The sequence below is a fragment of the Trachemys scripta genome, chromosome 3 (assembly GCF_013100865.1).
Source record: "Trachemys scripta elegans isolate TJP31775 chromosome 3, CAS_Tse_1.0, whole genome shotgun sequence".
NCBI classification, from domain to species: Eukaryota; Metazoa; Chordata; order Testudines; family Emydidae; genus Trachemys; species Trachemys scripta.
Genome location: NC_048300.1, coordinates 12279970 through 12307516, shown reverse-complemented (window position 1 = coordinate 12307516; position 27547 = coordinate 12279970). Strand labels below are relative to the sequence as shown.

At 39.1% G+C, this 27547-nt stretch overlaps 1 protein-coding gene across 4 annotated transcripts; it reads right to left on the bottom strand.

The window, feature by feature from the left end:
* Positions 1-27421, bottom strand: BTBD3 (BTB domain containing 3). Of its 4 annotated transcripts, none has more exons than XR_004644925.1 (5): positions 12786-14326; positions 12157-12247; positions 11560-11678; positions 6136-7269; positions 1-2345 (listed from the first exon to the last, which is right to left on the bottom strand). XR_004644925.1 is itself a non-coding variant. In XM_034764135.1 (5 exons), the coding sequence occupies exons 2-5, from the start codon at positions 12926-12928 to the stop codon at positions 6237-6239; spliced, it is 1386 nt and encodes a 461-aa protein (XP_034620026.1). In that variant the 5' UTR covers positions 12929-13050; positions 27323-27421; the 3' UTR covers positions 2865-6236. The 4 variants fall into 4 exon arrangements, 3 of the variants coding, with proteins under 3 accessions (XP_034620026.1, XP_034620027.1, XP_034620025.1); XM_034764135.1 differs by lacking the exon at positions 1-2345 and adding an exon at positions 27323-27421 and having other exon boundaries at positions 2865-7269; positions 12786-13050; XM_034764136.1 differs by lacking the exon at positions 1-2345 and adding an exon at positions 27246-27346 and having other exon boundaries at positions 2865-7269; positions 12786-13050.
* Positions 27422-27547: the final 126 nt, after the last annotated feature.

The following is a 27547-nucleotide window of genomic DNA, read 5'->3' as shown; positions in this document are numbered from 1 at the left end:
AAAATCCTGACGGAAGCTCCAGAAAAGACATTTACTGATGCAAAGCTTATTTTCTTTGTTTTTACAGTAGTGATACATTAACAGAGCTGTAAGGGTCCTTTCTCTACCACTGGACTATTCAGGGGAATCTGCCATGCCAGTCTTCTCTGCCTGAGGGGACGATCTGGGAACGCAAGGCCTATCTCATGGGTTTCACCCCTACCTTCATTTAGAACGTCTCTTTCTGCTGCTCAAGTCTCTTTACACTCCCCCGTACTGCTGCTGTACCATATATGTGACTTTCAGCCTGCTGCTGAAATTAACCGTGGCATGGTGTGAAGGGACACGCCCTCACGCTGGTATGGAGGAGACTAAAGAGCTTTTCTGGCCTGTTCAGCCCTAAAGAGGTGCACCTGCAAGGCTTGTTCAGCCTGGAGCGGGAGGAGCTTAAAAGAAGAAACTTACCACCGAAAGGGGCAGGGAACAGGAAGAAGGCTGCCCCACTCAGAAACTGCTTGTAAAAGAGGCAGTCCAGCCAAGGAGGAGACAGCCACAGGCTCCCAAAACTGCCCTGACTGGTGGCAAAATAGTATGCCCCAGGAGGAGGGACAGAAGGCAAACCCCACAAAGGGCCAGAGACTCTGACAGACTAAGCCCATAGGGCTAAATCCCCAGGGACTGCCTGAGAGACTGGCCATCTTTCCAGATTCTCCTCTCTTGGCGGGGAGAAGCCAATCCTTTGCTCTGTGTTTACCTCAGAGTTCCCCAAGTGCTGCCAACTGGGGGAGGGGGCAGAGGGTAGACAATAGGACCCGGGGCGGTGGAGGAGGATCCAGGAAGCCCCTGCCTTCTCCCAGCAGATGGTGGATAAGACAACAGAGTAAGGTGTGTCCACCCACTAAGGGGACAAAATACCTTGTCCACAGCATTTCCCTGTGGCCTTGCTGCTGACCTCATCCCCCTCTTCCAAGTTCTAGCTTGTTTAGTCTAAAAGCCAGCCCATGCTATTCTTGAACTGCTGACTCTCCCAGAGTGGTAGCTGAAGCAGCTATGAAGCTTTAAAGTTAGATCTAGAAAACTCCACCGCAGCAAAACATAGGATCTCCCGACAGCCAACTACACTCTTGTTGTCTCTAGCAAACAATTAAAAAGTGAATGTTAAAATATTGTTGTTAAAGGATTAATATAAATGCATTCCTGACACTGTTGACAAATTTAAACAGATTTTAAGAGATTCTTTTAAAAGGACTGAACCTTGGACCAAAGTAGCTAAAGCCTTTCTATGTTTTTCCTTCACTTTGAACAGCTCTTTTGAGCATATGAACCTTTGCAATTCAAACATCTTCTAATGTGAAAATTACTATACCCCTGCTATACCTTGTGTGCTATGAATTTGAAGTATGCTTGTAAAAATGTACACAAAGACATATGCAAATATCACTGTGGTTTAGAATAAATTATTTCATGTTAATGTTTGAATTGTTTGCCATATGCCCATGAGGGTTATTTTAAGATTTATTATGGGGTTTCATCCTATGTCCTGCGTTATACCGGGAGTCAGACTAGATGATCACAGTGGTCCCTTTTGGCCTTAGAATCTATGATATTTTGATGGACTTCTAGATAATCAGTGTACAGTGTGAATTTTAAAATTTTCTATTCCCTCAGCAATGGTGTGTTCTGGGAGTATTGATGTTAACTGAACACTGTGGGTGAAATCCTGACCTCATTGAAGAAGAGGCAAAACTTCCACTGATTGGGATTTCACATTATGTATTTATAGGTGGGAGTCTTGGGAAAAGCAGGTCCATCTTAGGCAGAAACAATGCAAGGAGTGAACACTTCTCTGGGCGAGAGGATAGCTTATTCTCCACACTCATTCAATGCCGAGTCTCAATAGAGAGGCTGAAGGTGCTGGTTTTCTGATGCAGTCAGTTTGTCCAGTTAAAACTGGACTGACACTAATTTATACTTTTTGTAGTTGATAGAGACACATATCATAAGGTATCTGTGTTAAGTACTGATGCAGTTAGCATAGAACAAGGCATAGACAGACAGTTTTTTATGGTTTTGCATCTCATTGTGCACATCATATGGTATGTGGATTAACAGTAGTAAACGATTTTAGAAAACCCATCACAAGTGACACTACTTGGAATGTTCAGAATGTATTTTAGGATCAAGTTAAGAATTCTCTCTTTTCCATGAGGGTGGACTTCTCCAGTTCTCTCTGAATGTCCCTTTCCTAACCCTCTCTTTAGCTGGTTTGTTATTGGATCCAAAATCCTCAGAATGGATCAAGGAAGGGTAAATTCATCTTCTTTGATGATTTTCTGTGAAGAAATATGATGAACCGATATTCAACTCTGTTGGAAAAGAAATGGTTGAATGAGAAGACTCAAATTTCCAACAGGGAACAACCTCTTTCCACTAAGCCTGCACCATAAATCTTTCTGAATTCTATCAGTGTACTCTGTTCCATAATCTTAAGGACTGACAGCTCTGGTCGCTTTCAGTACCCGCTGTCTTTCAGAATAAACAGAATGATACACCACCCTCCCCCCAGCTTGGTAATATTAATAGAAAATATTAAAATTCTAGTATACAAGAAATTTCATAAAGCATATAAATGAATTCATTCACTCCATCTCATTAGCTTAATCATCAGTCTTAACAATGTAACTGATTAACATATTCATTGTTCTTCCTTGGTTTTGCCTCAGACTTTTACTTCTTTTGGGTTCAAAAGATCCCAGAATACCCAAGCTTAACAAATACTCCCGCACAATTATCTAGAACAATGGAAAACACTAAAAATAATAGCCAAAATAAGGATTTCACTATTTATTCCACGGATGCTTCAAAAGTACCACAGGAAACAACTGTATAAGAACCAGTTTTATTCATATGTTTAATGTGATTATACACATTCATGTGTCTAACAAGATCTGCACTGTTACATTAAAGATACAGTACAATAACATTCAACATGAGGTACTTCATATTTATATATCTGTCCTTCATAAATAATGCTGTAAGCTTAAGGTCAAGCATAACTGGGTGCTGTGACCTGAAATTAGCAGACTTTATCACAACAATTTAAAAAACAGTTCAGTGCAATAAGTATGTAGAAATTAGAACATTTAAATCCTATTTCAGATATGCTTAAAGCATATTACATTACAATGCCCTGTCTTAGTTCCCCCTACCAGCAAAATCAATATACAAATAGTAAAGACCGCCATAAAATACCATCTACATAATGTTCTTTTTGCTGAAGTTGTGTTTACGTTCCAGCATGATACATCGGGTGCTTTCAAAATATAGATTAACATTTTCAAACTTGGATGCCTAAAGTTAGTTGACCAGATCTAGATCCATATTTAGGCACCTAATTAAGTGGCCTGATGTGCAAAAGTATTTGGCAACAGCAGACTCTATTTACTGCAATGGGCTTGCTGGTGTCAAGCCCCTCTCAAAATCAAGCCACTTATTTAGGTGTCTAAGTGTATTGATCCAAGCTTAAATATTTTGACCATAAGCAACAAGTCTAATTTATACCTGGAACAGATTCAGAGGAATTAAGCAAGAAGCAGAGCTTTCATTCTACTTTGTCAAAAATATTCAAGGGATAACAAGTAAAAAAAAAAAAGCTGATTTTCTACATATCACAGCTATACATTAATTTGATCCCATAACTATCTGTTCCAGCCAGTCAGTTTAATAGATGCTAAGCCTTTATTTGTAGATAAATTAAAAAGAAAAACACCAAAAAACTAGAGCCAGTCAGAGACTGGCTTATCCATACTAGTAGAGTACACTTTTTGTCCCACTGTGAGGCACATAAGTCTGTTCTAAACGAATCAGTTACTTGCTGTAACATTGTTAAATAGCTGCATTCTGTCACTCTACCCCATAAAAGCATCATTCAGACAGAGCCATTATATCTATGTCAACCATTTCATATACAGTAACTTGGCCAGTCTTTGCTTTAACGTTTATTTTAAATAAATTCACTACTGCTCAGATAATGTCTACAAGTAGTTGACTATTATCCCATGACAATCTTACATTCCTTCGTTGTCTCTTCAATAAATATTTCCCCAATCCATAAAATTATACTGCGTGTATATTTTTGGTTGCTGAGAGATCTAAATATAATTAACTGGAGCTTTAAAAAAAAGTATCGTCAGTTTTCAAGGGAACATTCTGTCCAGATCTCACTAACAGTCTAGTTTAGGTACATCTGTTATAAAAAGCATTTTCTATATATTCGGAGGGTATTTTATACTTCAGAAAGAATGTATTTGCTCACATATGTAAAATTGTAACCATTACAGTGAATAAAGAACATGGTACTTGCAGAACAGTCTTCCCCTCGCTCTTCTTTTCAACATCCACAGGACAGGGAAGAGACTGGCTTTGGCCTTTGAGTTTTTGATGCCTACTCCAATCCACTTGTCATTACTCCAGAACATGTTTTGGACACTGCAGAAACATACCGGCACTTTGAGATGGCCAGAGGCCAAGATTCCAGCAGTCAAGGAGTAGGTGGAGTAATAAATATTAACTGATAAGTAACCATACGGGAAAAGCGGTTCCATTGTAAAACTGATGATTATATTTAGTGTAGCACACACATTAGTCTTTAGCCTGGCCAAAGAATCATTTGGTCCTCTATTTTAGCTTATAATATGGAAAGCAAACATAACCACTTCAGAGATATTATAAAGGTGAGACAAATTACCTCGGTAGTGTCCTCTTTGTAAGTAAGTTTCACAATCTAGTGATTAAGGAGTTTCTTTTCCAAAGTGTGGACTTTATTTTATTAAGTTTAAATGGTACTTGGATCTTTTAGTTATATTGATTTCCTTCCCTCTTAAACAGCAATGAGTCTGTAGTCCGTTCCTGCCAAAAATACAGACAGGACTACAGAAAGCTTGAAAAGTAATTCGGGGGGGGGGGGGGGTTTTTGGACCACACAATCCTCCATTTCACATTTAAATTAAAACTAATTGCAAGAGATCAGACATACGTTTCCCCTCACTGTATTACACTTGGTGCTCACCGCCAGACATAGTCCACTCTTGGGAATTTTCTTGCGATCATCTATTTAATTATCTGCTGAGTCAGAGTGTGTGGCAATAATATAATAAAGCTCACATTACAGAGAAGGAATATGTAACTCAGGATTAGTACACATTACTGTGCAGTGATGTTTATTTTCATTTTTATAGGGGGAAAAAATCCCCCTTCCACATGTTCTAGGACTATTTTGGAAAAAGAAAAAGAAATTAACCTATCCTTTGTCTCATGCTAGATATCATCACCCAGATATTTAGTAGTGGGCCAAATGAGGGCAATTTTAAAAGCATCTCCGTATAACTATTGCAACATTTGGTTAAATGGGCAAATGCTTCGAAGCCACCTACACAGTTTGTGTGTACACAAGTATTTCCCAGTCTTAAGGGAATGAGTCAGAGGAGCTCAAGAGGGTGCTGGTGGGAAAAGCTGTGTGAGCCCAGCTCACCCTGGCTGCAAGTATGATCCTGCATCTGTGTATAAAGCAGCGTGCGGCTCCTTGAATGTTGCCTGCCAACCCTCCCTCTCTTCTCTTGCAGCCACCCCCAATACAGCGGGCCACATACGGGACTGGCTTGCCTCTATGGGGCTGCGCGTTCACACACAAGCTTCTCTTATCTGCCCCATAACACTTGGCTCAGCTGTAAGAACTAAAGCGGCCCAGCCTTGTGGAGCCCCTTCCCTGACTCTGAGCAGCATGTAGCCCTCTGGAGAGTTGGGGAGCAAAAAAACAAGAGCAAAAAATAATGAGAAGCAGAGAGAAAAAGACAAGAAGGAAAAAAGAACTGAGACAGAAAGAGAAAATGGACCAAAAGAGGCAGCATCCAGTGTATTGGGGGGCACAATCCATTGGAGATACGAAAGAGGGCGTCCATCTGCTGATCCATTGCGAGTAGGGGCACGCCAACAAGACAGGCTGGGAATCATGGGCGTAGGTATATCTGACTCAAATAAAGCTTTAGAAACTTCCTTGCTCTTAAGAGCTTCCAGTTAAAGTTGAATGTTACATTTAAATTTCATCACCAAAGAGGCTACAAGTCCAGCAAGCAGTAACTATCCACAGCTTTTACTTACATATTCTCTGTACTGATCACAGCTGCAGATAAGCTAAGCATCAGTAGGTCTGAACCAGATGGGTACTTCAGGTCAAACTCTTCCTCTGGAAACGTTTTTGCTCAGGCGTAGAATATGAGTTCTGGAATCTGCCCTCCCTGCACTCCAGTGCCATTAGTACTGTCTGAAGAGCACTGGAATTGAACAGTTACCTTCCCACACTGGACTTCAGTCATTCCTTCTTGTCCAAAATAGCTGAGTTCATTGCCATCCAGTATCACACTAGCTGTATAAAAGGTATCGGGCTCAATCTGCACTGGGTACTCAAACCACACTGGGAAAGTGTTGCTAGATCCATCTGAGAAATACTTGCTCAAGTTCTGGCCTAGGATCACACCTTGGCGTTTAAGTTCGATCTTTGCGCTATATTCTGCCGATCCGCAGCTAGAACCATATAGCCCAAAGCCGGCAATGAAAACTCTCTTATCAACAGCAAACTGGATGCTGTCACACCTACCCCTGTAACGCCACTGGTTGCTGCGGTAGGCGCAAGACTGGAAGCGGTGGCAACGCTGGGGGACGAGGCCTTTTCTGGCATTGCTCACGAACTCTAATTCTGGCTTTTTGGCAGCTGTATACCAAAGGAAGATATCATTGGTTTCATTGAGAGTCAGCACCCCGGACTGAGCGGCACCATTTGCAAAGTCGTCGAGTGCCATGGTAGGGATGCGAATCAGGTAGAGAGCTTTCCCTAGGACCTTACGTTTATTTTCTATGCTAACAGGTAAATCTTGCCGTTGACACTCAACTTCAGCCCAGTTAAGCGCAGCTTCGAAAACAACAATTTCTTTGGCATTCAGCGTCTCCCTTCGGAGGATGCTTTCAAGCGTCTGAAAATCAATATCACAGAACCCCTCAGATTTCAAAGCCAGCTCTGCTTGGGCATCAATCACTTCCCAGCAGCGCTGGGTCAGGTCAGGTTCTTCAAATAAGCAGCTCTGGGAGAGCAGTACACAGGCATTCTTTGCACTTAGGCTCGTCTCTAGGAAGTTGACACATGCTCGGGCAAGATGAGGAACGATGTACTTCTTGGCAGCATAAAGAGTGGCCAGCACGTTATCGGCAGCTAAGTCAATTTCATCACAATAGATGTATCTGAAATAAAATACGCACATGTGACACTGCTCTTTAGCAAAAAGACATTGACTGTCAATAACACCTGAAAACTCGAAGCACAGAGCACTCGAATGGTGCAATGCAGTATTAAAACTAAGAAATACTTTCTGGAAAAATCAAATCCTGCTTCAAATTACACGATAAAGAAACTACAGGCCAAATTCATCCATGGGTTAAGCTCATCGAAGTCAATGGGCTTACACCAACGATGAATTGGGCCTTTCATTTGGGTCACATGCTACACAAAGAAACTGATACAACTATGAAGTGCTACACCTTCATTCCCATTTTCTTCCAAGTTCAACAACAGTTGCTTTCAATAATGAGGTAGAGAACGCACTCTAAACAGTCAATCAACAATTGCAATATGGTAGTGACTCTAATGTATCCATATCCTAGCAAACTTGGGTGAAAAAATTCCAAATAAATGACTTGATGAATGAGATTTTTTTCACCCCCAAAAAGGGTTCATGTCAATCAAGGTTCTTGAAGAAGGGTTGGTTTATATGGCTAAAACAACAGTTTTACTGTTAATACTGTCTAGGACATGAATTTCAGGTGGACATACTTTGAACTTCCTTTTCTGGTGAACTATATGGTGACCTTTATTCAGACACATGTGCAAAGAAAAAGAAAAGTGAGTTTTTCAGCAATAACGAACACTTCACATCAGACATGGGTGCCAAGACAAACTGGTTTAAAATCTAGGCTCTCAGAAGTGTAACACTGTCAAAATACATCAAATACCATGCATCATCATGCCATAGGCTCTAAGATTTGCAATCAATTGATGAAACCTCTTAGACTAACTAACCTCAGATTGTAAAGGGAAGGACTTCATATGTTTATTGATGCTACAACATGCTAGCTTCCCCAGAAAAAATGTATTCTCTCACTTTCCTAGGGAAGAAAACTTGTTAAGACCCACTGCCATGTCAAAACAGAAGAGATTCAGCTAAATTCTGTTTACGTGATTAAATTCCTGAGGTCCACTACTGTTGGGGAAATAATGAATTAGGCACCTTGTTTTTAATATTTCACACATTAGGTCCAATCTATTCTGGGTAAATGCATCCTGTTAGAAACAATGTTAAACATAAATTTGCCTTTAGAGTGAACAAGGGAGTTATGTTTAAAAATATGCTTGCTGGTTGTGGCAAAATTGCATTTCATGCTAATGAAAATGTGTTAAGTTAACTGGTTTTCTAAAATTATGCATTTTCACAGGATATACAAGGCCTAGGAGAATAAATGATAAAATGAAATTTACTGGATTAGTATCAACCCATATCTCATTATGGCTGTTTTTGTTTTTACTGTAAAGATGTATAAGTCTTGTTTCGTTGTTTGGCTTTCATGAATTAGGATATGGCAGACTCCAACCTGCTTGAGCAGATTTCCAGTTAATGATGGAAAACTAGTAATGTACCACATGTAATGGGGCAGAGAATAACACCAATTATGAGTTCTAGAGAAATTGGGGTCAAATAAAATGAGATATATTTTTCACAGTCATGTGCCTCTAAAAATGCTACGCTAAGTAACGCTTGAAAAATTCTGTTTAGAGTATATAAACTCTGATGCAATGAAACGTAGCAAGTAATGAATATTAATATAGAACTGAATCTTTAGTTCTTGAAGTAAAAAACTAAAGACTACTTGCAGGAGTAAGAATTACTCATGCAAGCATAAATTGCAGGTTTGGGTCCCTAAGGGTCTACATATTTTCTTGTTTTTTCTACCATCATCTCTCCAAATTTGTTCCATTTTATAATTCTCCTCCTCAACCTCCAACTTCTTCTCCCTCTCTGCTTGTTAATACAAAAAAGTAGGGCGGCATCTGTTTTAAATTTAAACAGTACAAAAACTGCGAGTTTAATATTCATGGAAGTGGAGAAGTAATATCACTGGTTTAAAGCAGCCATAGCACAGATAGGCTGTCTGTAGCATTCCACATTTCTCATTCTGTCAATGCATCTCTATCCTGATCTGCAACTGCTGATATTTCAGTCCTGGTCTATTCCTTAGCAAAGTATGTTACAGCTGTACATGTGTGATGCGCACAGGCTGGGATTAGAATGAGACCATGAGTCTAATTTTAATTTATTATTTGAATCCTGGTCTTCAGGGTTAAAGACACTAACTGAGTGTGCCAACTAGGATATGCATTTAGCAACATGTAACTGTTTTGTATTTGTAAAGCTGTAGTGAACAGCTAATCAATTTTGCTGGGGGCATAATTACTACATGCCAATAACAGATACTACTGAAGCTTCTGCATCTAATAATAGGTTTACTGGTGTTTGTCTTCCATGTGTCCACTACAAAATTAACCAACTAAACACTATTAACAACTAATACCCAAATACAGATTAGTGTATATCACATTATAAGAGTTCATGGCTTAGAAGAAGATGAGCATTTCCAACTCTTTCTTTTCTTACAAAAGATTACTCTTGATTGTTGAAAAGGGGACCTGGCAAAAAGGGGGTTCAACTAAATGCTCCTCTCATTCCTGTTTGCAGGGATGGGTGCAAATTCTCTTCTACTCTCTTCTTCTTGTAGCCTGAGTGTTTTGGGCCTTCAGTCTCATGCTGCTTCTTGGGAACGTTTTGAACATCAGTAGAGATACTAGAGCACTGCAGAGTCAGGGAAATAGCACTGCATCAAGTTCTCATTTGGAAGGTAATCTGCACAACCAAAATAACTAGATTTTTTTTTTTAAATGGAAAGCTTGGATTCTGAAGAAGTTGATGGCTGAGTCCCCCCACTTTTCAGATAGTTTCCTAATTTACTATTGTCAAGAGAATTCGTCAGGCACTGGATTTTGGTATTAAAGGTCTCGTTTTTCAGGTTTGCCCCACTGTACAAATGTCTTCAAGCAGATTTCAAAATCCATTTGTTCTTTAAATGGCAAGTTTAATGTAGCAGTAATAAAATTAGGTAGAAAGAGTTGTTGTCCCAATAGAAAAGAAAAATTAAAGTACCTTATATTCGCCCCTTGCAGAGAGAAAGTCTAACTACATCTCACTCTGTAAAGTCAAAGTATTTGCTGTATGAAAAACATGTTTTAAATAGCAATGTGCAAAATGAAGATCTGTAATGTATCTATTCACATGTGGTGGCATATCATAACTTTGTCTCAATTCCATATTAATATTGTTGAGTGACCTTTGATTTTCATGGAAAGGCATCTGTCAACATGCATCCCAAATATTTCTGAGGTTCCTGCTGACAAACTGAAAACTCTGCAGCTGCATGCAACTTTGAACACTATATCTACCATGCCATTGAAATGTAACAAAGTAATTGTTTGCAATCACAAGCTAATCAAGGCAACCCATGAAATATATTTATAACGTTGTTAACTAGCAATTTCACTATTGCATGCAACAAAACCAGTAGCATATTAAAAGGGTCTGGATATTGATCTCAATTAAAATGAGAAACAACCGGGTCCAGAAGTAACCAATGACAGTGTTAAATACCAGAGGAAAAAACTCCAAATTATAGAGGTTGTATGATATAATTTCCATTTGAAAATCAAAGTTTATAGTCACAGTCCAAGGATAATTCAGCAGGGGAACAATTAGTATTTCATTACATCCTCTTCATCCAGCAAAAAAGCAACCTAGTTCCGAATCAGGTTGGCAGAAAGAAACTAGATATACAGGGAGGGGAATAAGTTCATTTAAACAGCCCTTTTATTTTTAATACTTTCCAAATGCCCAATACTAAATAAAATAAAGAAAGGTTTTACTTTTCAGTGGCTGCATTCAGTAACTCGGGGGTGTTTTGAACAGACAAGAACTCTGTACAGTAAGCATACAAAGGAGCTGGAGCACAATGTCAGTGTATGAACCCAGAAATTCCATTTTTTTACTTTTCACTATACTTTCAAAGTAAAATAGGTTTTTTTGTTAGAGCTGACAATTCTTTTTAGTAACTCCCTCCTTTTGTGTAGCAAGTGTAGTGACAAATCAAATCAATAGGCATTACAATGTGCTCAAAGATCTCCTGTCAGTCATTATTTATAACAACTGCCTACATTAGCCTAACGTTTCCGCGTCTAGAAATAGAGGGTGAGAGAGAAGTTCAGTGAAAATAAGTTTTAAACAATGAATATATAGCGGAAGGCCTATTTTTGAACAATTACTTCATTTCTAGTTTTATGCCTCTGTTTAGACGGATATCCAATATTTGAACTGTGACAGTATTGCTGTGCATATATGGCATAAACAAATACATTTCCAGAAGAATGATGCTTACTTCAGCATAGCGAGAAAAGCAGCAGGCTCAACATCTGGTATACGAATTTCATCTTTGTCCTCAGCAAGCTCTCCGTAAAACATTGCATGGAATACAGAGCTCCCGACAGCTAAGACATACTGTTGAGAAAGGGAAATCTTATTTCATGCTATAAACTGAAGGTCCTGCCAATAAAAACAATGAGGTACAGCCACTACCACTATGAGTATACTAGCTTCATGGGCATAGAAATTAGATACTATTATGTGAGAACGAAGGCAAACTTACTAACAAAATTACACGTTTTCCTACCATTTACCTCGTACAATTATATGTTTTATCTTCAAAGAAACAAGTGAATTTCTAGAAAATCTTCATACCACCAACCATAAAAAGGGACAAAAAACAGTCTTCCCAATTTTACATAAAGCCTCTTTTATCACAACACAATGTTTAATGGGAAATACAAAGAAAAGTAAAGTATTTCACTGGACAAAGCCATTTCAAAATTTATGTCTGTCACAAAGAATTGGAGTCTCCCACAGTAAGTCACGATGTTACAATTGAAGTTACTGTTGCTATTCCCACATCTGAACTGATAATGCAGCTGTTGCTTACTTTGTGTCCTGGCAACCGCTGGGTCCCACCTGGTGGCCCAACCACAAAATGAACATCTGCCATCAAGTCATTGTTGAACATCACTGCATTTCTACAGACAGAGGCAATGTGTTAATTTATGTAATCTGGCATCCGATTCTCACCCCAGACCCATGAGATTAAACTTTTTAACAACTTAAAGTAGCATTTCAGTAACAAACCAGCTAAAGAACAAAAGAACAAACAAAAAAACAGGTCACACAATTTCTGACCACTTTGCGCATGATCACACACAAATATACTAAGGAAAACAGATCCAAGAAAAACTTTGTGAAAACTTTTCAAAAAGTGAAAATGAAGATCAAGAACATGTATTACTAAAACAACAAACACGTAAGTCTGCATGCAAATACCTATCAGTTTAAAGTACTGCAGCTTACAACAACATTTGTACTACTTCAGGAAAACAGCTGCACTGTCCGGAAAGAGATACTAAAAATTTTCCATTACCAAATACTTGCTTGGGGAAAAGGAGTAGCATGTTTTATTCAATGTGTATAAATGAGAAACTAAATTTAATATTGCAAACCTGTTTTGCTACAATTCAACACTTCATTTAAACATCAAAAAATAAATTCTCTTGAACTTACCTCTCTCGGATGGTGGGATAAAGCCCTTGCCAATTGGGGGCAGGGATAGTGTTGTTGTTGTTGAGGTTTTGTTGGTGGTATTGCTGGACAGCAGTTGTATTGGTGTTGGCTGGTTTCTTTCTGGGAAAAATATCAGCAGCCATCTTCTTCTTCTTTTTGGTCTTCAAGGTAATGATTTCATAGCAAACTGGAGGCAACTTGCTGCTGCTACTGCTGCTACTGTTTCCTTTCTTAGAGCTTTTCTTGGACCTGTTCTTGACTGTCTCTGGAAGCATCAAGAAGAAGGTGAGACATTTCATGTTCTTTCCCTTGTCATCTACCATGAGTATCCTTGTTTGTATAGCTAGATAGCCTAACTAGGTAAGAACATGAAGAAAATGTAAGTGGGAGCCAAGCTGTTAAATAAAAAGCAGCAAAGCTGAGATTTTGCTTCTTTTCCAGCAAGACAAGGTGACCTTTTCAGGGTACTGAATAAGAAACTGGCTTTAAGTTTGATCCAGTATTTGACTTGTTAAATACATCTCCATCGTGACTCCCAGTTTTATTTACTTGCAAGCTCTTTTCCAGATTTCCTGAAACTGAATCACCTCAAAGTGCTACACTGTGCAAAGAGAGTATGCATCTAGCTATCGCACTGGCTTGTTGAATTAGGCTAGCAAGATGTGCCGTAGCACTGCTAGGCTGTTCAGCTGGCTGAACTTGTGTGTTGAATGGATCTGAACAGAGTAGGTATTACAGCCCTGCAGATGGAGTCAGACAGCCAGTGTTCTGAGCCAATAGCTGAAGTCACTGATAACGATTGGACCCAGCAGCACAGTGACACCTATTGTAATGTGCATAGCTCTAATATTAAAGGGAAAGCATTTAATGTGTAGTCTATGTAATAAAGGAAATTGCAGAGTTACATCAGGGCAGGACTAGGCAAGAATGTATAAATTTCTATGTATCTTTTATATTTTAGTAGTCCTTGATGGTACTCAGATTTTCACAATTATAAGAAGAGCCCCACATTAAGTAAAAAGATTAATAGCTTTGTATTTAAATATTTCTATTAGAGACACACTTTCTGAAGTAGTGAATATTCCATGTAGCTCTACTATGTATTTCTGTTGAATTCTCCCAACCCATTATTATAAAAATATAATGGTTAATCAGAGAAGGATATTAATATCAGAACTAAATTAAAGCAAATTGATTTGCAGCATAAAAGAGAAAGATGAAGTTAAACAATGCCTTTTGGTGCAGCGTATACTTTGGTCCAACATGAACAGAGAGGAGGTCACAGCTTTAGCTTTAACTAACTATGTTTTTGCTAAAATAAGAGTCTTTGATACCAGTCCCAAATCACTGAGCAGTACTAATTAAGCCAAGTTACACCAGACACAGTTGCATTGCATCAGAAGAAAACTTCTAGATGTGCAAATCAGATTCAAACAGTGTCCATACATTTAATCAATGTTTCAAAGCTTTAGATGAAAAAACTTTGTCTTGTCTAAGGAATCTGTCAAAATCATAGTTTTAGATCTGAATAAATGCAGATTTCATTAATAAACACATTCTGAAATAACAGGAGAATTAGATAACTAAGCCAACCAGTTTTATTATGAAAGAATTGTACTTTTCAGCCACTGACTTGCTCAACAATTTAAATGTGGAGTTGGGCGGCGTTAGTGTTGAGCTGAGCGTCATAAAAGTTAACAGACATGCCTAAATTGTTCCCCCTCTCCCCCAACAGAAGGACCCCAAAATATCACATTAAGCTATTTATCTTGTAAATGATCCACTACTCAGACAATTTCACAATTTTCTTCAAGTTTTTTAGAAAATTAAATCTAGTGATTTTTAGGCCAAACCAAACCAGTTTCCCAAGACAGCTGTGGAAGAGGGAGCCAAAAAATAGGAAGGGAGATCTTGGCCCCATTGTAGTCAATGGAAGTTTTGCCATTGGGTTTCAATGGGGCCCAGATTTTCACTCCAGGTATTTAATGAAACCTGGTTACAACCCCACTTCTTGGAGTCATCACCATGGCTCTATAACAAACATGTTCAAGATGTCTTTAATTCCCATTAATTAAAAGAACTAGCTGCAGGTTGTTCATAGACTGCACGTTCTCCTTGTCCCACTCTCTTCTCCAAAAGAGTATAGGCTGCATTAATAGACTGACTCGGTGTTTGCCGTAGTCCAACAACAGCATTGCATCCTAGCAAAATGGACAGATATGTAGCAAACTCATGGAAGACATCACAGATGCTAAGCCTTTGCTCTCTTCAGTAGGATAACACTACTACTTCACACTTACATAGTGTCTTGCATCTTAAAAGCACTGTACAAACATTGAGAAACAGGTTACGCAACCTCAAATGACAGCTATAGCCTAGCAATATGGTTATAGTCTGTCACAGATGGAAGATTGTCAATAGAAATATTTGTGGGGGGAAGTTGATAGTCTAGGTCATGTTCGTCGTCAATGGAAAAAAATACACTCTGCAGAAATTTCTCACTATAAACCAGATTTAGGGAATTTATAACATGGGATAAGGGGTAGTCACTTTTTTGCAAAATTTGAGTTTTTTTTTTTTTTTTTTTAAGAAATGGTTATGAAGATAACCTTCTGGATGTGCAACATTTTCTTCCTAAGTCTCCGTGGGAAAGACATTTCACAGGAATAAGGTTTCAAGCTTTTACAGATACAACTAAATGAATGTTCTAGCAAATATTGCAATGATCTGGTCTTCAGTGTACCAGTCTGGCAGAAAGGGGAAGAGAATGGGGAGTCAGAAGATCTACAGAGGTGATTAGGTGTGAAAAAGTCCATTTTATAAAACACTATTCAAATAAACTAAAATTAGGATTTTCATGTGTGTTTTTCCCCAATTAATTTGCCAAAAGTAATCTAGAAGTTATGCCCAGAATTATTTCCAGTAGATTTCGAGTGGCCCTCTCTTGTAACTGTTCATGCATTTCTTAAGAAGAATAGAACAGGCAGATCTGATTAGCTCAGTCCTGGAAAAAGAAACATTAAACGCAAACTGGCTGGAGTCAACCATACTTCAAACTTCTGGAAAATATAATGCATGTATAGTAAGTCTAGATACCGTCCTCCGCCACACTTTCTTGGGAAAAGAGGAAGAAGAAAGAGCTGATGTATATTCAGTCTAAATAAATTTAAAAAAAAAACCAGGCAAAACCCTATTTAACAAGAAGATAATATCTGGATAATAGTAGAAAGCCTTATCACAATATATAGAAAATATGCCTAAATAAAACTACTTTGACTACTTTCCTGCCGTGCAGCAAAATCCGTCACGCGGTGGCTGGAAGAACTGATGGTACAATAGAGACCAAGAACTATGATAGATTATGGACCTATGACATTTCTTTGTTTTTCCAGCTGCCATAAAACCGATCTTATTTCCTTAAGTATATAAAAGTCACATGATGGTCACTCCTGTGTGAGATAGGAAACTATAGCCAAGTTATGAATGAGAGTACGTGATCTAGGAACAGGAAAAACTAAAAGATTTCATTTTGGGATTTGCAAACATTGGCTTCCAATGCCAGTGGAACAGAACAATTCCAGTCTGTCCAAGTACAGAAATACAATCTGTGCACAAATTACTAAGGTAAACATCATTAGCATTCTGTATAACACTGACTGTTCTTTCCTGCTTCTGGGGCTGTTTTAATCCATGTCCTTCTGCATATTTGTACTTTTCTAGTCCACATACATGTTAGTAACCTCACAATTTGGTATTTTACCATAATTAAAAATACAAGTTATCCCTGAACTGTTCACTATTGAAAGACTAGTCGAGATCATCACAACAAATCAAGAAGTCTGCCTCTGGTGACAACATCAAACAAACAAACTGATTATCTTCCACACTCTTCTCTGCGGCATCTAAGATGGTTTTCTAATGTTCTATAGCTTTTCTTTCTTCATTAATTCCCTATTTTATATTACCAGGGCGGAACATTTCTGTATTATACAAATACAATAAAAAAAGAAACCATTTGTTCTAAAAACAGATTTATCTTTGTTTTGAGAGCAAAGTATTATAACTAGAAAAAATTTTAAAGTTAAAATATATAGGAAATTCACACTTAATTCTTCAAGCACAGGTAGGCAAAGTCCAAAACATCAGATGTTAGAAATAAGGAAGAAAATGTTTCAAGACGGAGATATTGTGCACAATTGCCTTACAAACTGTTAAAGGAGAGTTATAAGCCTATGGAAATCAGCTTCTGGTCACAAGTCAAAAAACTAAAGTCTATTTTAAATTCAAATTTAAGTAATATATGTGCAATGCTTTTTTTTAATTAGCTTTTTAAGATTATAAAGTGCCTTGTGATTATTATGAAGGATGCCAGAGGGGCATACTACACTACAAATGTTAATACAACTTTAACTATGTTGGTGCCATTATAATTACATCATTCAAAAGTCTATACATGCTATTGAAAAATTATTTTCAGGGACTGATGGCATTTTTCCCGAAAATCTGTCATGCCATGGTAGCAGAGATAACTAAGATTTCTAAATCACCCTCTCTTATTAAGCTGTAGTTTTATCTCTGTTTTAATGAGCAAGACCCTGAATCAGAAATAAAAACAATATTTCATCAGATTTCTCAGTTCTCTATCACCACAAGATCTTGTTCACGGGAAGATAATTCTAAGTGAGTAGTGAGAAAATTCATACTTCTCTTTTGTAAAGTATCGCCTCATTTGGTGAAGTAATTATTGCTATGCATTATTAAAATTATTTGTTCAAATTCTACATTTCCCTTCATAGAGAGCATACCCACATTAAAAGGTAAGTCTCGATATACACCAGGAATGACTACTCAACATCAGTGCTTAACAAAATCTGTCCACTGCTACTTTTCATACGAATATCTGCTGAATTTAAGCTTTGATTTTAAAACAATGTGTAAAATTTGCCAAAGTACCTAAGTGGTGTAGGATCCTAGAATCCATTGATTTTGTCTATACTACAGCCTCTACAGCAGCACAGTTATGGTGCTGCAGCTGTGCCACTGTAGTGAAGACACTTCTTACATTGACGGAAGGGTTTTTCCATGGATGCAGTTAACTCACCTCTCCCAGAGGCGGTAGTTAGGTCAACAGAAGAACTCTTCTATCCACCGAGCTGCATATTTATGTTGACCTAACTATGGTGCTCAGGGCACAACATTTTTCACAGTCCTGAATGATGTACCTAGGTTGACCTCATTTTTAAGTGTAGACCAGACTATAGGCTCCTGAATCATGTACCCAATTACCTTTCCCACCCTTTTTATTGTGAAGATCACATTTGAAGATACCTTCTGCAGTGTCATCTTTCTGAATCTGAAAAGAGAGATGCTTGATTTCCCCCAAGAAGCAACCCACTGAAATTGTCAAAAACTTTCCAATTCCACAGTTCTGAATGGCAGCATGGAAACTGACCAGAATCACACAATTTCAATCTGGTGTTGCACTGGAGAATTGACTCTGAAGTTGTATTCACAAAGGACCCTCCAGAAAGAGAGGCTACAGGAACAGTAGTCCAGACCTCTGACACCAGCCAGGAATTTGGAGTAAAAAAGCAGAGACCATTCCTATCTTAAAACAGTCAAAAAGTTGGGGGAAAGGTAAAGTAGCATAGGAAAGAGTGGCAATTTCAGACCAGCCCAATGGTCCATCTAGTGCAGTAGTTCATCTTACGGGGGCCATACTAATAACATGTCTACTGGGAAAAATCCTTCCTAACTCTAGTTAGCAGTTGTCTTATGTCCTCAAGTATGAGAACTGATATCCCCTCATAAATGTTATCCTAGCTAGTCTAATTGCAGAAGGTATCTTCTCTGAATCCTCCTAAGATCTTTTTTTCAGTAGTAACCTGTTGAACTCACTGCTCAGTGTAACACAAAGTTGTGCTAAAAAATTATCAGTTTTAAATGAGCGGTCTTTGATTTTCCCCATTTTTTGTCCTCTTGTACTTGTATAGAGAGGGTATGTGATATATCTCTGCATGCCACCTCTTACAGGTCTCCTCACTAAACCAGGGTTAATATTTTTAATCTATCCTCATACAAAATTTTTCCCAAGCCTCTAATATTTTTCACCACCCTTTGCTGGATCCTCTCTCAGATATCCTTTTTGAGATGGAGTGACCAAAACAGAACACAATATTTAAAATGAGGGAATAGCATCAACTTCTATAATGACAGGATATTTTAAGTATCTTTCTTCTGGTTTGATTTCAATCAGATTTTAAATGTGATGCAAGTTAAGGTGATAAAATGAGTGGCATGTGGGTTTATCAGTTTAATCACATGCCTACTAGTCAGAGGCTGATATGAGCCCCCAGTAGGTTCACGGGACATGATGAATCTGGTAGGGATGCTAACACCCAGGTGGAGGAGCAGTCATTGTGACGCACCTCCTCCTGATGTTTTCTATATTAGCTTCTGGCTAGCAGGTTTAAAGTTCTCTAGCTAGTAGTCGCCTACATTTTCAAAGCCCTTCTGTACATATTAAAGAAGACCATTACAAATGGAGGGCTGGATTGTGCAACTACTGTTGACTTCACTGGGAATTACTCCTATTCAGTGGCTGCATAATCGAGCCCAGAATGTGACATAGCCCCCTCCCCCTTTTTTTTTTGTAGCTGACAGTACACAGTGGAGCAATTGTTTTACCATTAAATTAAGAGCTATGGATCCATTTTAAGTATTATGCTTCGAATCAGACCAAAGAGATGACTACCTACCCACATTGAATCTACAAAGCAAGCCTTGGCTGCTTATTTTAATAGAATTTGCTGCATGAATGTAGTCTGTCTGGACCATAGCTATAACGAGCAACGTTTCTGATGTCACGTGCTACAGGGATGCAGCCCTCCAAGTTGAAATTATTGTTAAGACTAATTAGCCCACAAACATGTTGTTCCATCTGCATGTTGTAAATGGCATGGAATAGCATTAAAAGTTCTGTCGCTACCAGTGTGCTGATACCTATCGTCTACTGCCAGTCAGCCTGGTGAATATAGGTAAGGAATATCCAAAATTCAGTATTTAGATTTTAATCTATAAGCACTAATTTTTTTATTAATGGATCCAAGCAAAAATGAGAATGACTAACGACTACAGTTAATCTTAGACATAAATTCTTGGACATGTAAATCTGCAACTAAACAACCTCATGATGAAAATTTACTTCAAGGCCTATAGAAGCCATAAAAAGAGATAAAAAATATTTTAAATTATTGTTTTTGCCCAATATGGAAATTACTAATTCCTATTTATGCATCCTCAGCCCCCTCAGTCACTGGTGTGTTAAGATTTTAGTCTCATTTAACCTCAAATTTTGCATAGTACCTTGAAAAATTGTAATTTTCCTCCACCAAATCTGTTGGGTCAAAAAGTAAGTTCTCTTCCTTAGTGATTGTCATTTTTGTTTCTAAAATCAGACCCGACAGCATTCAACCCTTTTTGCAGTAAGTGAGAAACAGATCAACTTTAATTCTATACTGCCTCTTACAAAAATGAATGTATAAAAGAGAGACTGGATGGCTCAGGAAATTGGTAATGAGATACAGAGCTTTTCATCTCTAGGTCACCAATTCTAAATTGACAGAGGTCAGTAGTAATCAAAAGTCATTAGCATTTAATGATTGTTCAGTGCCCTATAAGAAAGGAGCTAGTGATCACAGCCTACTTCAGTAATGCCACCATTAACATTAGCACTCTTTCTAGAGTCTCAGTGGAGAGGCTGAGTACTGAATCTCTATGCAGACTGAACTTCCCTTCTTATCTTAAAGATAGGCGTCGTCAACACAGTTTTATATTGATTTAGCTATTTCAGTTAGGGGTGTGATTTTTTTTAACAAAATAGTTACAGGTATATAATTCCAAACAAAGGTGCCTTATGCTGATATAGCTTATCCCTTCCCTATGGGAATAGCTACACACCTATAAGGCAGCTTTATATCAACATAATGGTGTCCAGGAGATTGTTCTGCTTTAACTATACTGATATAGCTAAAGTATTGCAATGTTTGCATGTAGACAGATCTGTAGTTTTTAGCTGAGCTAAGGCACACTGGCAGAGAAGATTAAGGAAGCTCACATTACCATTGCCCGCATTATACCTGTTCTGTGGATGGAAGACATCAACTCCCTGGACTGTCAGTTTGGCAGCCCTTACAATTGGTAAAGAAAAACATAAAGGGAACCATCAAAAAAGTCCTGTGTTAGGTATTGTAATGTAAATGTAATTGTTCCATCATGGGTAAACGAGATCATGTTAATTTTGTTTTAAACTACAATTCCCTGAACATTACTACAAATAAAAAGTGCAGTTTAAAAATCTAAATCAAATCAGTAACTTGGCAGACTTGTGTTTATAGTGGGAGATTATACCTGGCAGCATTCAGTGAAAGACATTTTAAATTAGTTTAAAAACAGAAAAAATTGGCACCGTCTGTTATTTTCGATGAATTTTAAAAGGACAGAAAGGAAAGCAAACATTAATCCAATCAGAGAAAAAAAGAGCATGTTGCTTCATGGGCATAACAGTCAGTTCACAACTGTTGCACTCAAAGTGCGATGGAAGTTTTTTGTTTTGTTTTACTGACCCTCACTTTTCACACAAGTGAAGTTCAGGGTACATAAATGGTCAACTGGTGATATTGTAAATATATCTATAGAATACTATATACGCTTTTCATCTGCGGTGATAATTTCTGATCACTGCCAACCTGAGCTGGATCTGAAACATTCCAGTCATTAGAAACCTAAATTTAAATGGCCCTTGGCCATAACACACTGAGCTGAATTAATCTTGGGCATACAGGTGAAAGGCTTTGTATCCTATTACCTGTTCATAATTTTAAAAGCTTGCCTCAAGAGCTTTATGTTATGTGGATTTTTTGCTAATTGAAGTTCAAAATGGGAGTTCCAAAGGTGAGATGAAAATAAGCGGTATTTCCCTTTGAAACTACTATTTTAGAAAGTTACATTTATTTTCCCATGATCTAAACATTTCAGTCACATTTTGCCTAATAGATCAGTCACGCTCCAGTATTTTTATTTCAATACTTTTCCCTCCTTCTCACAATTTAACGGCATGTGCTTCATTTTAATGAATTTTCAAGATAAACAATATAATTAGTTTTCTGAATACACTGTTTCCAACTAAAGATTTTTTTTTTAAAACCATTTTAGGGGTAGTTGTCCAGCAATGATTACCTAAATGCAGGTTTAATTTCCCCTCCGTGGTAACTCTGCCTCAGAGACCTCTGGAAATTCCATGGACTTTGACTTCATAATGAGACAGAAATGGAAATAATGATGAGCTAGGAAGGAACAAATCCTTGTTTAAACAACTAAATCAAACATGAGCTGTTAAGCTATTTTAAGAGACCATGTGAGGTGAATGGATTTCTGTGTTCGCTTGAAATATTAGAAAGTTTTATCTAGTATGAAAAATCTTTATTTAAATTGTGAAATACTTTCCTCAAGTACAACTTCGCCTGACAGGCCAGCAAGTGTAAAACACAACAAGTAGTACTAAACATGAAATGTATATTTTGTGCCTGGGTATACTTTTTTAGCACACGTAAGTGAATGGAGCAATTTTACTACAACCCTAATGATAGTAACACACTTCTTTAAGTGATTGATAGTGGCAGTGATTTTATAGCTATTCTAAATCCTTGAATTGCATTATATACAGAGGATTTTACAGAAGTGTTGTACGCTGTACTAAAGATTCACTGGCTTAAATGGTCTCAGGTCCACTGAAATCAACTTGACACTGAAATCTATTGGTCTTTGTGCTTGCGCTGTTAGTTCTACAATTGCAAAGAGTTACTTCAGTAACAATTGTGAAATGCCTAATGTGGCATTATTTATTACTGTGTATTTAATTATGTACACAAAACAGACACCACAATGATAGGCACCTTATACATTTGTTATGAATAATATGTGGCTGCCTACAACTCCACTCTGATGCTGCAGAATAGACTCTGTGCATCCTCCAACATACTATCATGTGGGCTAGGTGAGTCACTGGTTAACTGGTATTCAGCCCACAGAGGAAAGATTTAAAAAGGGGTCCTGCCCCTGAAAACATTACAAACCCAAAGATAAGAGATTCATGGCTACTAGACAGAGAAAAGCAGATGGCCCAGTGGACTGAAAACTTGCTTGGTTTTCATACCCTTGAAGAAAAAGTCATTGGGTCAGAGCTGAAGGCACAAAACTGCCGTCTTAGAGAATGTAATGTTTTCAAACAAAATTACTCAGACTTTTTTTTCACCAGTTGACTGAAATATTGACTGAATATTGGTCCATTGAATGTTCTGACCTGCAAGCCTCCTGAGTTATGCAGCTGTGTAGGCTGCTTCACCTCAGTAGCAACTGCAAAATGTTTGCCAGGGCATTTTGTGACTGCATGAGTGCTCTGTAATTGGAGGATGTGCTCAGTAAGTAATTAAAAACTCTTCTGATTTGAAGGGCAATTCTATCATGCACTGAGGTAGAAGTATCCTTCAGAATGTGAAGTAGCTCATACAGACCATTCATGGGTCAGTAGCACCCCCCACCCCCAGTTTTAAAAAAATATCGATAGCTTATTGGCTAGCAAGAACACCAGACTCCTTTCTTCTTCTTTTATAATAATTTCCCTAGGCTACAGAGTTCCAGCAAGTGGAGGGTGAAGAAAGGAAGACAGGCCCAAAATACAGAGTTTGAAAAGACTGGCGCCTGGTGTACATTTGCCTAAACTTTTCTCCTCACATTTACAATAGGATGGTTTTGTGGTTAAGGTATTGGATTGGGGGATTCATATCTGGGTTCAATTCTGGGCTTTGCCATGGACTTTGTGAGTGACCATGGGCAAGTCCCTTAATCTCTTTGTACTTCTGTTCCTCATCTGTAAAGTGAGGATAATAATATTTTGTTCTTTCATCTTCACACTTTTAGGGGCACAAATTGTCTCTTACTACGTATTTATTCAATGCCTGCCACAATAGGGCTTCAGTGCCAGTTGGAGCCTCTAGATCAGGGGTAGGCAACCTATGGTACAGGTGCCAAAGGCGGCACACGAGCTGATTTTCAATGGCATTCAGACTGCCCGGGTCCTGGCCACTGGTCCGGGGGGGCGGGGGCAGGCTCTGCATTTTAATTTAATTTTAAATGAAGCTTCTTAAACATTTTAAAAACCTTATTTACTTTACATACAACTGTAGTTTAGTTATATAATATATAGACTTATAGAAAGAGACCTTCTAAAAACATTAAAATGTATTACTGGCACGCGAAACCTTAAATCAGAATGAATAAATGAAGACTCGGCACACCACTTCTGAAAGGTTGCCGACCCCTGCTCTAGATGCTTCTGTAATACAAATAATAATATGTATTTTTGGGGGGGGGGGGGGTGGGGGGTCAGGAAGGGAGGAGTGTGTGGGGTTGTTATTTTGATCTACCACAGAAAACTAGGTTTTGTCCTGAACAGATCACCTTGCTACAGAACCAGTATTATATTTTTACACGGTTCACAAAACAGAAACAACACGATTTCTCATAAGAACAGAATATGAGCCTGTCACCACTAGATCTCCATCTTTAATTCAACCTAGGTGAGCAGTAATTCCATGTCAACATCATCAATAGCTATTTGGTGAGCTATCGGAAAAGTTGGTTGTCTGCAGGTTTTAATATCCACACGATAAAAATCACCATCATAATTGGTATCTCTGCTGTCAGCCTCAGCAAACAAGCTGAAGAGTCAGAATTACACTCACTTCTGAAGGTGTTTCCTGCAAGTCAGAGTGGAGGCATATTGGAGGAGAAACATGAGAAAACGTAAAGTGCATTTGGCTGTTCTGTACTGCAGAGGCTAAACAGAGAACTTCAACCTCCAAAGCTGTCTATCGCTCATCTTTCCCAAACACTGTGACATTGAATGAATAAAGTTAATAGTTTCAAAACTAAAGAATTCATTTGGAGAATTCATTTCTATAATTAAACCAGAGATGTCATGTTTCAAGACAGAACACACCACTCTTTATAGAAAATAGTAGGACTAGTTCTTGTCTACTTAAAACAACTACCTTGACACAGGTGGTGCGTAATGGAGGCCAGGGGAGGTTAAGCTTCCCCAAACCTTGTGCTGCCAGAGGGGGGGCAATGGTGGATTTGGGGCCTCTGAAAAATCTCCCCCTGCCATGGCCCCAGGGCTGGAGAAGCTCTCGCTCCATGGCCACAGTAGGAACGCTTTTCTGGTCTCTGGACAGCGGGTGTGTGTGTGTGTGTGAGAAAAGAGTGTCAGCCAGAAGAGGCAGGCTGAGACAGAGCCTCTCTAAGGAGAAGCTTCACCCACCACCCACACGCCTTGAGTCTATGAGTCTCAGATTAAAAAAAGATGAAGTGAGGACACATATAGCATTATATACAGTTAGCCCACCAATACCACCTCTCTCTACAAAGTCCTAAATGTTAATGTTTGAGACTACACAACTGGTAATAAGGTATGGTAAGACTATTAACAGAGCAAAACGGCTCCGCTAGTGTCACTCAGACAGAATACCTCCATATACATAGACAATATTTCTTATTTTGATTTAGACACATTAATAATTAATATTTAAACACACTTAAATATCAATATACATCTCTACCCCGATATAACGCTGTCCTCGGGAGCCAAAAAATCTTACCATGTTATAGGTGAAACCGCGTTATATCGAACTTGCTTTGATCCGCTGGAGTGCGCAGCCCTCCCCCCACCCCACCCCCGGAGCGCTGCATTACCGTGTTATATCTGAATTCATGTTATATCGGGTTGCGTTATATCAGGGTAGAGGTGTAATATCAATTCAAACACTTCATCATTACAGAAAAACAGATCTTCATTTGTTCAACTCATCCCCACTCAGAAAACAGCCTGTTGTGAAGATCAACAACTTTGAACTCTGTTTCACGAAAAGGGATGGGAAGAAGCAAATTCCAAAGTTACTGGCCCTCAAATTACTAACAATGCCCAGCCCCCAGACACACACATCTAAGGACTCTTGGCTGACCACAACTTCTGGGGTAGCAGAACACATGAAGAAAAGTGGTCTTTAAGATAAACAGGATTCAAATCACTTACTACAAACAACATGAAAAATTACTCTAAAATTAACTTTTCTATTAGACTTGTAGATCAGTACCTTGGCTTGCCTTAGATGCACCAGTTGCCTTCTCTGTATTTTTCTTTTAAAAGGAACACGGTCCCGGGTCAAATAGTATTTTAAGTTACATCACCATTTTGGAAACTTAACAAATAATATAATATTTATTTTCCAAATCAAGGGTCTATCCTTACAAACACTTTTGTGCAGGAGTAACTTTACTCTCCTGAATTTATCTTCAAAAGGACTACCCTGCTGAGCAAAGTTACTTATGTGTTTGCAGGATCAGGACACAAATTTATATTACTCCCACTTGTGATTTTATTGCAGAGTGATGAGCATGTTAAAGCCATTTATTTCTTGGTTCATTCATACAGTAGTGTGACAACACCCATCTGAATTCTTGCCTAAAAAGTTGCACAGGTTTAGCTAGACGCAAGTTTTAAACGCATTTAATTAAACTGGGGCAAGCCAATGCACTTTTATTTCAATTTAGTAAACTTAAATAAATGTCCCTTCCCCTCAGCTGTTTGTACCAGTTTAGCAAAAGTGGTTTAAAAACTGGCACAACTTTCTCACGTAGACAAGGCCTCAGATTCTCCTTTGGGAGCTCCTGTGCCCTCCCATTTCCTTCCACTTTTAAAGAGACCCAAAATACCTCCTGGAACACATTACAAAAATAAGGCATTTAATTTTGGAGTAACCCAATCTATACCTAATCATTTTTTTTTTCTTATGAGAGACATTGGCAACAAGCTATTTTTTTTTAAACTGGAATTCATTTGCCCAGGCCCCGCTGTGTGACATCTGAGAACTTCCACAACTCAGATGTGTTTTCATAAACAACCAGCACAAGTTGTGACAACCCCACCACCAACACGTACACCATACATCCAGTTTTTTGAGCTTTGCAAAGGGAGGTTTTACTTTGCCCTTTGGCAGCACCTTCCGCCCCGCAGGCTCTGAAGTCCTTTCCAAGCATCCAGGAATGAAGCTGCACAACCACAGTCCATAACACAGAGCAAAACTTCCCCCAGCACAGAAATTGCTGGGTGCAAGCACGGGAAGAGAAGAATGAAGAACCAGAGCCTCCCCAGACCCTTCCCCAGCAAGGAAGCGCCCCCCAAATAACCCCACCTCCTCCAAATGTCCTTCCTACCCCAGCAACTATCTGGGCCTCAGTCAACCCCCTCCCCACAAACAACCCCCCCCCTTTCCCCCTCCCCAGGGCCCAGCTCAGCCTCTTCAGCCCCTTCCCGGCCCCTTCTCACGCACGGCGCATTCCCACCCAGGCGCTGTCCTTGTCCCCCGCGTCGATGCCCGCGGGAGGGAGGGTCGCCGCGCGCCCCCGCTCCCTGCACTGACCTCGCTCTCTCTGCGGGGCGGCAAGTCACAGGCAGGGGCCAGGGCACCTCGGCACCGGGAACGCGCCCGGCCCGGCGCTCGCTCTTGCGGCGTGCACACGCACGCGGGGCACTGTCACTCGGGCGCGAGCCCGCAGTCAGCCGCTAGCGCGGCGCCGGCCTGCTCTGGGGCTGGTGCTGGGTCGGGGGGAGACAGGGATGTGTGCTGGGGGCGGGAGGGGAATCA

Bases quoted from the DNA above. Each gene is read 5' to 3' on its own strand.
- BTBD3 (XM_034764134.1), bottom strand. From the start codon at position 13,108: ATGGTAGATGACAAGGGAAAGAACATGAAATGTCTCACCTTCTTCTTG. The intron at 11,679-12,156 runs GTAAGCAACAGC...CTTTCTCAACAG, and splicing joins AGCGGTTGCCAGGACACAAA to TATGTCTTAGCTGTCGGGAG. The intron at 7,270-11,559 runs GTAAGCATCATT...ATTTTATTTCAG, and splicing joins GCTTTTCTCGCTATGCTGAA to ATACATCTATTGTGATGAAA.